This window comes from Dama dama, chromosome 1 (assembly GCF_033118175.1).
Source record: "Dama dama isolate Ldn47 chromosome 1, ASM3311817v1, whole genome shotgun sequence".
Taxonomy (NCBI): domain Eukaryota; kingdom Metazoa; phylum Chordata; class Mammalia; order Artiodactyla; family Cervidae; genus Dama; species Dama dama.
The window spans coordinates 39,673,007-39,689,423 of NC_083681.1; the positions used below are offsets into that span (position 1 = coordinate 39,673,007).

General features: G+C 48.0%; 1 protein-coding gene across 7 annotated transcripts in view; it reads right to left on the minus strand.

Moving 5' to 3' along the window:
* Window positions 1-16,417, minus strand: part of BMAL1 (basic helix-loop-helix ARNT like 1) — a 107,382-nt gene that overhangs the window by 24,639 nt on the left and 66,326 nt on the right. For 5 of the 7 annotated variants that reach the window (XM_061147375.1, XM_061147360.1, XM_061147338.1 and 2 more), the window contains exons 3-9: window positions 10,857-10,985; window positions 7,863-7,987; window positions 7,006-7,152; window positions 4,592-4,630; window positions 4,050-4,091; window positions 2,606-2,763; window positions 775-854 (exon numbers count right to left, since the gene is read on the minus strand). In XM_061147375.1, coding sequence (XP_061003358.1) covers window positions 775-854; window positions 2,606-2,763; window positions 4,050-4,091; window positions 4,592-4,630; window positions 7,006-7,145 — 459 coding nt within the window. In that variant the 5' untranslated portion in view covers window positions 7,146-7,152; window positions 7,863-7,987; window positions 10,857-10,985. Of the gene's footprint in view, window positions 1-774; window positions 855-2,605; window positions 2,764-4,049; window positions 4,092-4,591; window positions 4,631-5,902; window positions 5,906-6,176; window positions 6,278-7,005; window positions 7,153-7,862; window positions 7,988-10,856; window positions 10,986-16,417 lie in introns of those variants that run through there. The other 2 variants (XM_061147356.1, XM_061147382.1) reach the window with 2 other exon arrangements.

The following is a 16,417-nucleotide window of genomic DNA, read 5'->3' on the forward strand; positions in this document are numbered from 1 at the left end:
ACCAGAGGGACCACCCTCTATGCTGGGGCCTTGCAAACTTGCTCCAAGACGCGAGGGCAGCCCTGGCTGGAGGGAGATGGCATAGGTATTCTTCCCTTCAGTTAGGTTTCTTTGGTTTTCTTTCTACTGTTGGCAAGAGGACACGTCTCTGAATTTAGTGTCTCTCTCTTCAGTTTCCAAGCGAAATCTTGCTCGGCCCAGAGCAGACCTGATTCTCACAAAAGCCAGGTTCCCTCGGTGCCACCCCGGCTGCCTTCCTGCAGAGACCAGCCGGAGAAGCGAGCGCTACGGTCAGGCAGGTGGAAGCACCTGCGTCCTCCACTCATCTTCCTCCCAGAGCTCGACATCTTTGGAAGCTTTGTTGTTTTGATGGAATTTTAGTAGAAAGGTTTAGGTAGCTGTTTCTGTGTTAGTGGTCAAGTGAGGATGAGAGAAATTCTCAATGGCTACCAGTTTCAGTCCCTTTCTAAAACCTTCATATACAGGATGGGGATTCTTGATTACCTCCTATTTTTCACAAAATCCTGCTCTTCTGATTTAAAGTCCCAGTAGCCTAGGCCTTCCATTTTTGTTTGAGTGAGGGTAGAAGAGGAAAGTCCCAGGGAAGAGATGTGAGGCCTGTCCAAACAGTAAGAACAAGGGGGAGACCCTGCCAGAGGAAGTGAGCCTAAACAAGTTCGGTGTTGAGACATCAAATTCCCACACACTGGCACTTAACTCTGAGATTTGTGAAAATAAATGTTGTGTAAAAACAATCCCATAATTGCAACATACCCTGAGAATAAGGTGTTTCAATTCATCATCTGACAGAAAAGTCGGCTTGTAGTTTGCTTCTGTGTATGGATTGGTGGCACCTTCCGGGGAGAAAAAGAGAAAGAGTTGGAACACTTTATTTTCAGATAATGTCTTGTTCCGTTCGACTGTCTCAAGTCTTCCAGATGCAGCCTCGTCCCTAGCCCCTAGGAGCTACATTTTCTTTCTCCATCGTGGAGATAAGGCGAGCTCTGGCTTTGAACAGAAGCTCTAACGCTAAAGAGAATGTCATTGAAAAGTGAACACTGTTGACCACAGGAGACTTAACAAGCTTGCTTTTGTCACCATAGTGAAAATTCAGGAGCTAACAGAAGTTTAGAAACTGCTTCAAATACAGAAGGAAGCTCTGGAAGCAAACTGGTCGAGACTCCTGGGACACTCCCCTCCCTCCAACATCTATATTAAATGGGTTGTCTAGCGGGTGCTCAAATCACCACTCTAAATGTTCTTGGGAAGTCATCCAGTCTGCCAGGCCCTGAGTAAATACGCTGTGGAAGGCGTTTGCTGTGAGTTCCTCTTCATCAGGGTTGAGTTAAATGAGTTTGGCAACCCAGAGAAATGCATTATTTCAGTAAATGCAACTTGAGCTCCCAGGACTTGAAAGGGCATAAGACTTATGTTTAAAAGGCTGTCAATCTGGCATCTTCCGGGAGAATAACTTAGAGAAGAATGACAGCAGTGAATGACTTGGAATCTGCAGAATGGTTAGCAGCACAGTGAACTAAAACAGCTCATGACAATTCCAAAGACCACCAGGAAGGAGGGAAACGGAACCTGTCGGTGACTTTCAAATCAACTAACAAGGTGCATATCACTGATCCACACCCCTGCTTTTTAGGACCACTCGAGTTCTGCAACTCTTTTCTTTCCAATGTAGTAGAAATTAGTTGTAATGATTTAATCTCTATCTTCCCTAACATGAATTTTAAAACACCCTTCTCCAAGCCCAGGATACAACATTTATATTTTTGAATCAAGGTCAAAAGACAAAACCAGCTACTTCTTATTTCTGGTGGCTTTGTAGAAATATAAAAGACGTAATTCTTTTACCACGCAGGTCAGAGATCTGAGTGAGCGCCTACTTTCCGATTTCCTCAAATAGTCCAAGTCTAGCTGTGGAAAATTCCAGGGACGGCCTTCCCTAAAATGCCTGCCACAGTTCAGATTTCTCCTGTGGTTTGGATAAGTCACTTCCACATTTCTGCCTCTGTTTTCTCACCCTCCCCACACTCGGAAAAGAAGGAAAACACTGCCTCCCTTATAAAGAGTTGATCTGGTTTGGGAAAATTCCAGGAAGATGAAAATATCATCAGTGTTCACTCAACAATAAAATGTAGCAAGTGCTGTCAACCAGTGACTCACTCTTCAAAAGAAACCAGGATGAATTTTTCCTCTTAAAAACTGAAACAGACTTTCCTGTGTCATGAAGGGCAGCTACATTTCTGATGTTTATCATTGTATGGGCAAGGTCTAGGCACCACATATATGCAAGATGGGACGTGTGCCTCTCTGATATGTATGTAGCCTGGGTATGTGCACACACACACGCATGGCACACAGCCTCTACCCTCTGGGGATGTAGGACAGCAACACTGCATCTTGATACCCACAGAAGCTTGGTAATGCCAATTTCATTTGGCATAATGTCTGCTGCTGAAAATGACTGGTATACTCCTTAAGGCTACACATTTGCAAGTAATAAACATTGGCCTTAGGGATTCAGAGACATTCTAAGTAAGGGTGGTAACATTTGTGAGTAAGGGCATAAAAGACAATAAAGCTTGGATCTCACCTCGTAATGTTTTCATGTGCTGAACAGCCATCCTCAGCACAGTAAGTTTATCTAATTTCCTAGACATCGCATTGCACGTTGGTACCAAAGAAGCCAGTTCGTCAATAAAACTGTTCATTTTATCCCGACGCCTCTTTTCAATCTGACTGTGAGCTTCCCTGAACAACAATATGAAAAATGATTTCTGTAAAATGTAACAGAGCATCAAGGAAACAATGATGAAAATAACTGTTTTCAATATTCATCTGACAAGGCAAATTTAGAATCTGAAGAATGTTTCAAACTGGGCTTTTCTACTAAAGTCACCAAAAAGAGTGGGGCTCACTGCCAAGTCGGTATTAGTGTTTTTCTTTTTTAACACGCTTACCTTATCCTTGGAATTGAGAAATATTACAAAAATTGTCTTTTCACAGTCAACTGAGCTTTTAATTTCTCCTCATTTCTATTCTTCTCAGCCCCAATAAAGTTGGATTTTAAGATGTGGGAGAAAGAAAGAAGGGAGGTGGAGGACTTGAAGGGCAAAGCACCCAGGAACAGACATCAGTGAGGGCCCCAGGCTGAGCTGTCTCTGAGGTCTGAGGGGAGTCTGCCATGTGGTCTGTGGGAGACAGACTGAGACACCAGGTAACTAATGCTGCTGTCCTTGGATCAGCCGTGACCCCACCAAGACACAGCAGAGGCTACATCTGTCCCCAAGAGTTGCTGCCCGCCGAGCAGCGTGACACTTCCCATGGCGCACACTTTTCTTGACTGGTTTGCACCTGCTATTTGTGACTGTCCCCCAAAGAGGTATGTCAACAGTGCCGCTGCCACAGAACTGTGTGATCTCTCGCAAAGCTGGTCCATGAGGGAAAAGCCAGCAGTTTCAGGTCCTTTGAATTCTACAGCCCTAGCTCTGTGTCAGGACACAGCATCAGATGGCCCTGGGGTTAATGGCAGGAGAGCGGAGGACCCACATGGAGGGGAGTCAGCAAGCATGGCTGGAGGCAGGAAGGAGGGAGTCAGAGAATCTGCTTGAGGGAGCAGGGCCTCCCCAGGTCTGGCCTTCAGCCACACCTTGCAGAGCAGTAAGGGCCCTTTCAGAGGCCAGGCAAAGCCGGGGAACTGACTCCTCGAACCAGGTCTCCCCAGAGGGCCCCAAGGCAGGAAGGAGGAACCTGCTGAAGACAGGGAAAACCTTTAGCCTTGATTTATCTTTGGCTCCCTCCAGAGTTCCCTTCAGATTAAACATGCTTGGACAGCAAAGAGTGAAGGCAGCTCAGCCTGGAGGCAGTGAGGGACAGAGCCACATCAAGCCAGGGCCCTGTCCCCCTCCTCATCCCCTAAGGACATGACAGTATCAGACTGTTCGACAGACAGGGAACAGATATTCAGAGCCTCCTTGACTGCACACTAAGCAACCAAACCAGGATGGCTTATAGACAGAAAGAAGGTCCAAGCTCACCTTGCATTTTTGATTCTTCCTTGGTGCTCTGTGTATTCTAACCTGGAAAAGAAATAAAAAGAAACACAATCCCCTGGAGATTAACAGTGGAGTTACACATCCATTTTCTTCCCTGCCTGATCCCTGTCCTCTTTACATGACACACAAGGGCTTTGCTTGTTAGCTACACAGGGCAGGGTGTGTATGTGTGCGTGTGTGTTAGTTGCTCAGTCGTGTCTGACTTTTTGTGACCCCACAAACTAGAGCCCGCCAGGTTTCTCTGTCCATGAAATTCTCCAGGCAAGAATACTGGAGTGGATTGCCATTCCCTTCTCCAGAGGATCTTTCTGACCCAGGGATCAAACCCTGGTCTCCTGTATCACAGGCAGATTCTCTACGGTTTGGGCTACAGGGTGGGGCATGCGGGGAGACAGTTCTGAACCCACAGGCTCACAGCCTCCTTGCTTATCCCTAATCAAGGAGATGGGTAGAAACTGCACATTTAATTATGCAAGGAAAATGGCTCTAAGGATGCTGAAGTTCAAGTGACTAATTCATGGTACCTTCCGTGAGGGTCATCTTTGTCTGTGTCCATGCTTTCTCTGAGAAAACAAGAGAGAATATAACTGTTAAGACATACAAAATCGCTTCTCACCATAATACAGAAGGCCAAAATTTATCCAGAAACCAAGCAATTAAAAAGCTCAAAGAGCCACAGTATTGACTCCTGATGTATAAAAGTAAAACCAACTCGACCCTACTATAAAACCAGACTCATTTCCCAGTTTATCAAAAGTTATATATACCACTTCAATAAAGTTTGTGTGCTCGTGCATTTTACTGTATTGATTGCTTGAGAAAAGTGGGAATACATGGCATTCATGGAAACTCTTAGTTAACCAGAGTATCCAAGTAACCATATAATCTCATTCCCCCCACCGCACCCAACCCCCATCTTTCTGGATAAATGGAGTTTACTCATTTGTAAAATATATCAAGCATCAAACATACGTGGGTATACATGCTTCTGCTGCTGCTAAGTCGCTTCAGTCGTGTCCAACTCTGTGCAACCCCATAGACGGCAGCCCACCAGGCTCTGCCGTCCCTGGGATTCTCCAGGCAAGAACACTGGAGTGGGTTGCCATTGCCCTCTCCACGTGGGCATATATACTGAATATCTATCTGGTGGTGCGTAAGGTGAGGAGGGAGCATCAAAGTGCCCATGAAGGACACTGAGTAGAACCCCAAGCCAGCTCCCAGAGGTACCACTGCTACCCAGTGCTCTGATTCTCAGCTCGGGGGAAGCCCTGAGCCCCGAGGAACTGGGACAGATGGAGGCATGGGTTGGGGACCACAGAGAGTCCTGGGGTCACAGAAGGATCCGCCCTCCCCTCATGGACTCCTGAATCCAGTTTTCACAGCACGTTGTGGGTTCAGTAGAAAACAGACTGAAATGCTCTGAGGAAGGAGTTCTAAATCCCCCAGGTGAGCTCACACCTTCCTCTAATCCCTAAATCATTCAGGAGGACACTGACTACCCTCTGGGCCTCTCTCCCTTCTCCAATCATGGCCCTACAAACATCATCATCTCAAGAGCAAAAGCAACTTTCTCAGGAGCACTGAGGTACGCTGCGGGCACTCAGAACAGTGGTTCCCAACCAGGAGCCCTCCATCTCCTAACAGGCGGAGACTTTCTCTACCTGGTCCTGAAGTTTAGAAGAAATTCTACAGGCCACAGGGGAAAATGAAAAGCCCCTCTCCCTTCTGTCTAGACTCGTGTCTGCTCGCTGAGGCAGGTAATCATCTCAGGTGAAGAGAAGCTCTGCCCTAAGGTAGGAGTTTGGTACATCAAGCTGCTAAGAAAGGGATGACACATGCTTAATTCATAGGGTGTCCATGAATTACAGAAGGCTTGCAGACTCGGGTCCACGCAGGAAACCTGGAAGTCCGGAGTGGTGACAAGGGTGGAAACCACAGATCTAGACAGCAGAGGTCTCAGAACATGTCAAGGGCTCCATCAGATAAAAACTCCACAGAAAACATCTGGTTTCCCTGTTGTGGAGTTAGTGCCATGGAAGAACACCCTCTTGGTCCTCACATCCGCTCTCCATCCCCTGGGCGGCTGCTCTCTTAATCATCTGGGCTCACTTACTCATAGCATCTCCTAGTGGGCATCTGACCTCCAGCCACCATGCTCCCCAAATCTGACCTGTGAACTTCAGCAGAAAGGACATCTGCTGTAAGGGGGCACACCTCCTTGGAGATTTTACCTCATTAAACAGAAGAAAATTCTCAAATGGACATTTGGGCAAGATTCCTCGCAGTTGCCTCTACAAAACAAAATGTGCCTTTTGGATGTTCTATGCTGACATATTCCCTAGATATCTGTATAGATACAGAAGAGTTGACTGTAAGTGTGAAAATTTACTTACTCCAAAGAAAAGCCACCAAGTCTTAAAAAAAAAAAAAAAAGGTGCTATTTAATGTAAGAGGAACACTAATTCACATAACATTTTAAGGACAATGTCACTGCTCCTATATTGTTTCCAGAGATGACCTCTATTTTCTCATTCTACAAACATTAAGTAAGCCATTGATGTCCTCCTCTAGAGAGGTCCTTAAGCAAAGCTTAAGGAACCACTGAGGTTATATCCATGGACTTAGCCATCTTGCTCAAAGGAGCAAAGGAAAATGAAGAAAGTGGTAAGAGGTGGAACTTGGCCTTAAGGCTATTCTTTTTCCCCTCAAAAATCTGGGGACCTGAGTGGGGAGCACAAAAGGAGAGTAAATGGCTCAGCTGCCTCCTGCTTGCAATCCAAGGGAAGATAAAGGGAAAAGTCAAGTCAGATCTTTCATTCCCGTCCCTTTTCATAGACAGGATCCCTTCTTCCAGAAGGAATAGTAGGGCCCCTGGATGTTCATGCCTGTTAAGCTGACATCAAGGTTAGTCAGAGGAAGACAAGCCCAAAGGCCTTACTGGTAGTCTGTGGAGCTGCCCTTGCGTTTCCGGTTGCAATCCACGCCACCAGTGCCCAGAGGGCTGGAGAGGAGGTCGGTGGCACCTGGGGACATGAAGTCACTGATTGTTGAAGAAATGTCCATTCTCTGGTCGGCCATTGGAGGTCTGAAATAGGTACAAGGAAACAGGGGCGCATTTATTTCCACAAGCTTTTCTAAGGTGGTGGAGGACTAGGGTGGCGCTGTGGAATGACAGGCACTTCACGAGAGCACTGACATCTCTCTCACCCAGCCAGCTGGGACGAGGACAAGGCACTGCCAGAAGGACCATCATACTTACTCCAGGAGTTATTATAGGTAACCTAGGCTCATCTGCTTGTTTTTTCTGACAAAGACACAAAGCTCAGAGAAATTATGTGGCTTCTCTTAGGGGCCTGTGCCAGGGCATGAAGAACTAAAGCAGAACCCAAGGCTCTAGCAGGTACAGCCCCATGTTCCACCCATGGAGGTGATCAAGTGTCCCAGATGTTCTCACAGTCTTAATTTTCTTTTGATCAAATCTAATCAGTGAAATAAATACGATCTACTTGTTATCTCTGTATTTTTATTACAGCTTTTATCAAAGTTGTAGGAAAGCATACAATATCCTTTCTCAGCCTATAAGTCCCACTTGGGAGTCAAAAAAGCAGTCCCTCCTGATCACTGATCCAGGCAAAGTCTGTCTATTCTCTGCCTGCCCTTTTGCATGTGGGATTCCATTTCAAGGAAAACCTTGCATAATGAAGTGAAGGCACTGCAAACATTTGCAAAGCATTTTGAGAATTCATATCTTAAAAGCGCAAAGCAAGTCAGTTCAAAAGAGAGACTGGCAAGTACCTTGCAAGGGACTCCAACTCCAAACCCAGGTGAAGGGGGCCGTGCACTGCCCACCGTTGGGGTCTGAGCTCCAGGTGACGTGACTGGGGCTGTCACTCCCTCTCTCTGGGCCTGAGTTTCCTCATCTGCAAAGTGAAAGGTGAGGGTGAGCTTTTGTTTCCACTGTGTCCACTGATTTGTGACCAGAGCCCTCCTGGTCACTCTCACCATCGTTGCTGGAGTGAACACTGACTGTCCACATAGCTCTGTGCATTTGAGCTATTATCTCTTAGTGTAAACTTCTAGAAGGAGGACTGATGGGTCTAAAGGGGACATACATTATATGTTTTGCTAAATACAGAAACACTGTGCTCCAGAAAAGCACAATGACTTTTATCCCCAGTAAAAGCTCCTGTCAATCTGAAGGAAAAAACAAAACCTCACTATTCTTACTTGTATCTTAAAATTATTATGGATGGTGTTTGTTTATAGGCATGTCTTTCTTTCTTTGATGTGGACCATTTTTTTTTTTAAAGTCTTTGTTGAATTTGTTGCAATACTGCTTCTGCTGTTTATGTTCTGGTGTTTTGGCCATGGGGCATGTGGGATCTTAGCCTCCCAACCAGGGATTGAACCTGCATCCTCTGCATCGGAAAGCAAAGTCTTAACCACTGGACCACCAGGGAAGTCCCTGTAGGTACTTCTTGGTTATCGCTGGTGCCCACTTGTGTCCTGTTTTCCTACCATACTGCCTTGAGCATCGAGGGCCTCCTCACTCACGCTCGCCTGGGCACCTGAGCCTGGGGAAAAGCACACAGCAATCCCTGACTCCCCTGCTCTGCGACCACACTTGGGCTTTCCTCCTCAAACCTCCAACGTCTCGATTTTCACCCTTCGCCGATAAATCAGCTTTCTACGCCACTGAGAAAAGAGGCCAGTGACCACTTCTACCAGCAACCTGGACACTGCCGGCTAGGACCCCACCCCAAAGCATGCTGAGCCCTCCTCTCTCAAGAGTGTGGACCATCCACCCCAACCCTGCATCATCCACATTCCGCATTCTCTTGCATCGCTTCTATAAGGACAAGAAACACACTGCAACAACTCTCATCTTGCGGGGGGCGGAGGGGGGGAATAAACTCTTTTGAACTTGATTCCCTTCCAGTTACTGCCCCATTTCTTTGTTTTCAATTGCTTTTCTCTTCCTCGCTACAAATAACTCAAATCAGGCTTTTGTCCCCATCATTCTAATATACCGGCCCCTGCTGGGTTCATTAATGACCTCCTCATTGCTAATGCAATGGCCAGTTCTCCATCCCCTCCCGGCTTGGCCCATCAACACATCTGATAGAGCTGACCTCTCCCTCCTGGCTCTCAGCTTCACAGTTCTCCTACTTCTGTGGTCACTCCTCTTTGGTCTCTACAGCTGGTTCCCCTTGTCTCCCTCACCTCTAGGTCAGCGACCCATGGATGTTCTTGGCCCTCCTCTCTGTCTACACTCCCTCCATAGGAGATCTGCCTAGTTTCATTGTTTTAAATAACTACCTATATTATGACAACTCTCATGTTTACATCTCCAGCCCAGACCCTTTCTTGAGTTCCAAAGCATCACCTTGACATCTCCCCTTCAATATACAAGAGAAACGTGAAACATCCATAACCAATCCCTGGTTGTCCACAAGCCCAGCCTCTTGGTCGTGCCCAGGTCAGTAAGTGGTACTTCAATCCTGCTTGCTGCTTAGGCCCCAAACCTAGAAGTCACCTCTGACTCCTTTTCTTTCATGGCCTGCATCTAATCCATCAACAAATCCTAACAGCTAAACAGTCCAAAAAAAACATCCAAAATTCAACCACTTCTCCCCTTTTTCCTTCATATTTCTGCTCAAATGTCACTTTATCAGTGAAGTTTCCCAGGATAACCGTATAACACGCACCCCCACAACTCTTTCTAACCACCTCAGTCCTGCTTAATTTCTTTCCATTGCCCTTATCCATATCTGGCCAGCAATAACCTACTTAATTTACCGGCTGTCCTCTCCACTAGATCATAAGCATCAGAGGAGTACGGACTCTGGTTTACTGTTTGCACCCTTAGTGCCCAGATCACGTTTCAGCACATAGTTAGCACTCAACAAATACATATTGAAAAATAAATAAGTTTGTATGTTAGGAATATTAATCTTTGCTCATCATAGATGCTGTAAATAATTTTCTCCCCTTTTTGTCTTTTATCTTTGCTTATGGTGTTTGCATGTGATACTAAAAGTGACAGGTTTTAAAAACTCTTTTCTCACCCCCAAACAATAAAAATATCCTCTTCTTTGCTAACAGTTTCATAACTTAAAAAAAAAAAAATTTCAGTTTTAATCCACTTGGCAATTATTTTCGGTGCACTACTTAAGGATGGGAATTTCTAATTTCCCTCCAAAGAATACAGTTATTCCAACACTACTTACTAGATCTACATGTCCTGTTACCAGTCACTAGAAATGCCACTTTTCTTGACTCATTTTTTAGTCTGAACTTTCCATTCTGTTCCCTTGACCTGCTTATTTCCATTCTGGCACCACACTGTTGATGACTATGGCTGTAAAATACATTTTAATATCTCATAGAACAACTCCTTTCCCTCTTTGTACTTTTTGTTTTCAGAAATTTCCTGGCTAGTCTGATGTATTCTTCGAAGAGTATTTTATAAGCATTTAATCACACTAACGGCCCTGCTGTAGCTGCCGCTGCTGTTATTATCACCAACACTACTGACATTAAGAGAAGCCGGTCATCTGTGAGCACAGCCCTACACTTAGGGTCTCAGTGACCATCTGGGCCACATGTCAGACCTGGGATGCCACTCCAGCCCCCACTGCTCTTTCTGAACAGCCAGACATTTGCATGAGGTGGAATATTCCAGGTTTCAGGGATTTGGGGAGAAACCACACTTCCTAAACGAAGAACGACCGTCGGAGCTGCAAGGATAGTGTATCTAGGTGGTGGTGGGTAGGATAGGATTGTTACCTGAAGTTATGGTTCTTAAACCTCAGATCCACCTTGGGAGAAGCAAGGGGCCGCTGGACTTGTTGGTCACCTCAAAGCGATTTTCATGTTTTGTCGCTTCCTTTCAGGCAGTCAAGTTCTTCCAGAAACCTGCAGTGGGGCCCACAGGAAAAGAAACCCCAGACAGGTCACTTTGAAGTAGACACAGTTGAAAGTCTCACAGCAGCTGAAGGAGATGAGGAGCTCAATCATGACTCCCGATTACAGGGAGCAATGCTGAGCTCACCATCCCATCCTTCAGCTGCCTGTTCAACTCAACTGGAAACACATGAGGAAATATGCTGGGAGATATTTTCTGTGAAAAACAAAGCCTTTAAAATTACTAAACGTAGATTCTTGGACACGGCCTTAAGAGGAAGAAGATAATTATATTTTTCATTTCTCCTGCTGGGTCAAGCAACAATAACAGTGAACGCTGACTGACCGTGTACTTGGCATCGGGCACTGTTCTTACTGCACCATGTAGATTAACTCACTTAAACCCGACAATAACTCTGAGGTAAGTATTAATACTACTGTTTCCACATTTGACCAAGGAGAAGATTGAGGCAGAGAGAGGTGAAGAAACCAGCCAAGATCACTCAGCAGGGGAGAGCAGCAGGGCTCCCGGAGCTACACCTGCCCCCGAGGACACCACTCAACTCGCTCCCAAGTGAGTTACCTACACACACACACAACGCGGAACAATAGAAAGCAAGTCTTCAGGAAACATTAAGCCAAGACGAAATGCCAGCAGGGCCAATGCCTGAAATGGCTGGGAATGAGCTAAGATGTTTAAAGAAAATGTCCCTGAAATCAAGTACGTCTGGTAGAGAAAGCAGTTCTGAAAAGCTGCTGACGTCAAAGGGGGGCAGGTGGTGCTGCCCTGCCCACCTCCTGCTGGCAGGACACAGGGTCTCCTCCCTATCCCTGTGAACCCTGAAAGGGGAACAGGCTCTAAAGAAGCCCCCTTATTCCTTCCCTGCTCCGCCTTGAGATGAAAAGACAGGGGCTTTAAATGGGGTTTTCCTGACCTTTCTGAAGCACAAATTCTGGCACTTCATGTTCCGCGGGCTAATTCTGGCCTCTTGGATAACCTACCTTGCCGAGATCATTACAAAGGTCCTCAAATGAGTATCCAGGGAAGAGAAAAGACCATGTCCTTCCAATTTACTCTTCTCTGCAGTCTGGTTCAGAACCCCTCCCTGTCTAACGCTGGTAACCCCATCTCAGCCCCTGCAAAGATGTGTCCAGGAATTCCAGGCTTCAGTCCCTAAGCCTTGTGGATACAGCAGTGGCACAAGGATGCAAAGTCCCCAGGGTAGGACTGCTGGGGGCAGGCGTGCGCTTACCACACAGGACCCCATCTCAATCAGACCGGCATCCAGGTCCCACACTATCCTCCCAACCCCAAACGGGCGACCCAGGATCCACCCTGGGCATAAGCTCCTCTCCTTCCAACACCCCAGAGCCCCCGCTTGGCCCTTGGATAGGAGGGTCCAGCCACTTCCCTCCATCCGGGCTGCTCCCTGCTCCAGCGTTGCCCTCTCTTCACTGTGGTAAGAGGCAGGACGCCCCCTTGCTTAAAACATTTCAACAGCTTCACTGCTCGCCCAGGCCCTCCAGATAAAATCCCAAACACCTAGCAGGCAACACCAGGCCTCGGCAATGGGCTTGCTTACTCCCCAGCCCAAGCGTGCGCATTCGCTGCCTGAGGCGACAGGCCACTGAAATACTTCAGTTCCCAAGAGCACGAGGCCTCGGCTGCGTCCACGTGGTTTTGCAGGGAGCAGGCATGGCTCCCTTTGCCCACTCGGTCACCTGGTGAACTCCTGCGTGCTTTTCAACTGCCCTCAGGTGTCCCCCTCAGGGAAGACTTCGGCTCTCCCGGCTGCCGACCCTTCCCCTCACCCGCTGCGGCCCCGCCCCCCGCCGTCCCGGCCGCCCCGCCCGGCCCCGCCCCCTGCACCTGGATCGCAGGGTTCCGCGTCTCCCAATACCATGCCTCTCGGTTTCTCTTTCCCCCACATCCCTGAAATTTAGATAGAGGTCCTCAGTACCAAACGCCCCACGAATTCTCATTTTGATCATTTTTTACCAATGCTCAGATTTCCTTATAGAAATCATAAATGCTAACAAACATTTTAGCACTCTGTTTTGCAAAATCTAAACCGTATTTCTTATATGCTTGGACAAGGAAGCTGAATCAGTTGTGACAAATATTTTTGGGAAAACTGTTTTTCTCTCCAGGAAGGTGTTCTTAGATATAAGACAATAAAGGAAACAACAAAAGAGACAAAAACCTTTTCTGTGCTAATTACCTCCTAAAAGAGGGTTGAGCCAAGGAAGGGGGCCCCAAGAGACCAAAGGTACCTGGGAGGGGGGACCCCAGCTGAGCGGGGGTTGGGCCAGCCCTGGTGCTGCCATCCAAGTGACACATAGTGAGGATGCTCTGGGGAGAGCCTGGCCCTGGTCCTAGAGTGGGTGTCACATCTGTGCCCACCTCTGAGCTAGAGATTTCCGAAGGTGGGAGGGAGGCTCTCTGGGTGGCCAGAGAAAGCCAGGCATGAAGGGGCCTGGGAAGTGTGCCTGGGAAGAGCTTGGGGGCCCCACGTCCCACCTCAGTCCCCTCGTGGTCCTCGGAGCAGAGGAAGAAGATTCTCTGTGGCTCCACACAAAGGAACAAGGGGGCTGGAAGAGGCAGGTATGTCAACCACTGTTAGACGCCCAAAGGAGACCACCGCTCCTTCGAGCACAGTGGGTGAGGCTAACCACCCCTTAAGGAGCCCCCCCCACAGACCATCCACAGCACGATGGCCACCGGGAGCCCTCCAATCACAGACCAGGCATCTCTCAGCTTGCCCTCCCTCTCCCTGCCCCAGCACCCCAGAATGACAAGAAGAGAAAGCGAAGTGTGCGGATTGTACTAAGGTTCAAACCTATCGCTGCTGCTCTGTGTGGGGAGTCGGCAGGCTGCCCCATGTCAGGCCCGGCCAAGTGACTCTCCCGGACAGATGAACATGAGTGGAGGGGACAGCGGCAGCCTTTGAACTGGCCCTGACCAACTGCCCCCTTGTCGCTGAGGGATCAGCGACTGCCAGATAGAGACTCCCCCTTTAGCCAAGGTCTCGGATAGATGGTAGTTCCAGCAAGAAGCAAACCTAAGTCACTCTAAGCCCCTGAGATGTTGAGGTAGTTTTCTACTAGGGTGACCAGCTTTTCTGTTTGCCTCCAACCTTCCTGTTTGAGCACTGGAAATCCTGCATGCCAGGAAACCCCTTTGTCCCAGACAAACCAGGAGGGCAGGCCCCCTGCTTCTCTCCTCTGTATCACTCATCCTAAGCCGACTGACAGAGGCAGGAAGAAGGAAAAACTGACTCCGATCCTGGAGCCACAGACCAAGCCTGACCTGGGAGGAGGGAGAGGACACAGTGCAGGTCACACTGGCAGAGTCTAATCTTCACAGTAACCTATCTGTTCCTCGTGGTCATTTCCAGGTAAGGAACTCAGCATTGAAGAGGTAAAGACATCTTGCCTAAGATGACACGGTTAACAGGTGGGGACTGAAATCCATGTGTGTCTGGCTCACTGGTGGTTCTTCTTTCTTCTGCCACATCACTGCCCATCCAGCCCCCAAAGCCATCCCCACAATGGAAAATACAAATAGCCTAAAACGAGCACTCCTAGAGAAGGTATCAGGGAAGCGATGAGAAGACGTAATCCTGGTTCAGGAAAGCTACAGAAACTGTCTCTGGGCTTCCTGGCAGCCAGGGTAGAGAGGGAAAGGCTCAGCCTTCTTCCTTCATTAGGGTTACCAAAGAGGGGTACCTCTCTGGGAGACCGTGGGACCTGAACAATGATATGCCAGATGGCTCTGGGAAAATAAGCTTTGCAAAGGGACAGAGGGCCTCTCCCTTTATAAAACAGGACCCTAGTAAAAGCATGTCCCCCCTCCTGCCCCCACCTGCAAGTGTAACAGCTGGATGGAGCTCTATTGACACCACTTTCTGAAGAGCCAGATGTCACTGGGGTACTGGTTTTCCGTGATGTGGCTTAATAAAAGGGCTTGGCTTAGGAAAATATGGACGATAGTGTATCAAAACCCTTGCTTACCCTTGTCTAGTCAGCTGCGTGCTCACTGATGGACTTCCTCACAAAACCCCCAGCTTCCTGCAAGGACCCCTGTGTGGCCACCTCTGCCTCCCCACAACCTACAAGGAGCTGGCCCTGGACGCAGCACCTGCTCCAATTCTCCATCATATTCTCGGCTTGAGGTTTCCTGTGGGGAGGAATGTGGAGTTGCTCTGGTCTGTTCCTATGGTGGTGGCCTTTGAGCAGAGATGACAGACTGAAGCGTCTCTGGTCCCCACTGCAAATCCCTCTGAGACCCTCTGGTTACTCTGACAGCTTGTGGGGAGTTTGGTTGCCTTCCTTTGCAACAGATGGATTTAGCCATCATTCAGTCATGAAACCAGGTGCCTCAAGTCTAAGGTAACAGGGGCTTGCACCAGTAACAAGCATTTCTTCAGCCCAAGTGGAAGCCAGGGCACCTGGACGCAGAGGGGAACGTTTAAGGTCACCTCAATCCTGATCACTGCAAAGGCAGCGCCCTGCCTGCAGGTGTGCAGCACCCTACTCAATGTCAGGGTGCACCTTCACTTCTGTTAAGTGAATTTACCCTAAATTTCCAGCAGGTGGCAGTCAAGTGTCTTGAGGAAGGAGTGCCTTTTTTTCTAGCTGTGGGGCGCAATGTAGGTGAAGTATAGGAGCAGAACAGAGGAGAAAACGATTAGCTTATTTGATGGTGGGGTAATGGAAGGAGGAGGGACCAGGGAGGAGGTGAGTCTTGAACCAGGTGTTGTAGATTTGCTTGGCAGGTTGGATAGTTGGAATGATGTTCTGAGCAGAGGAGAGTGTATTTGCAGTGGCTGTCAGGGGCCTGGGGAGAACCCCATTTGTGGCACTTGTGTACCCAGTCCTGCTGGAAGCTTTAGATGCTTGGGAATCCTGAAATCAAACAAAAATCAAGGAGTTTGCACTTGGAACTATGGGACTTGAAGGGCCTGTTGAGAGGGTCTCACAAGGGGCAGGGGATGTGAATGCTGGATTAGGTTGTAAACAAGGCTGGTCGATGTGGAAAAGATCCCCAACACCATGGACAGAGGAGAGTCTGCAGCATTCCAGTCTTGGAGGCCTACTGAGGGCTGTGAGATTCTGTGATCTAATTAAGAGGCACAATACAGGGCATACTCCTAGTCTAGCAATGGCGCTAAGTAAATGTTTGCTGAATGAGTGATAAAAGGAATGCCTTCTTAGACCTTTGCCAAGTCTATCACCAAAGTATAGGACGGAGAACAGCCGGAGGAACAAGCTACAGATGCACAGTGCTTTCTGGGAGCACCCTTGGTCCTGGATGGGGAGGCACAGACCACTAGTGGGACCAGTTTGGAGACTGGCCCAATGCCAGTAGGCAGTTGAGACGCTGCCCAAATTGAGGTGGATCAGCATATGAAGGCAAAGCAGAGAGGTCATAAGAGAAGTGT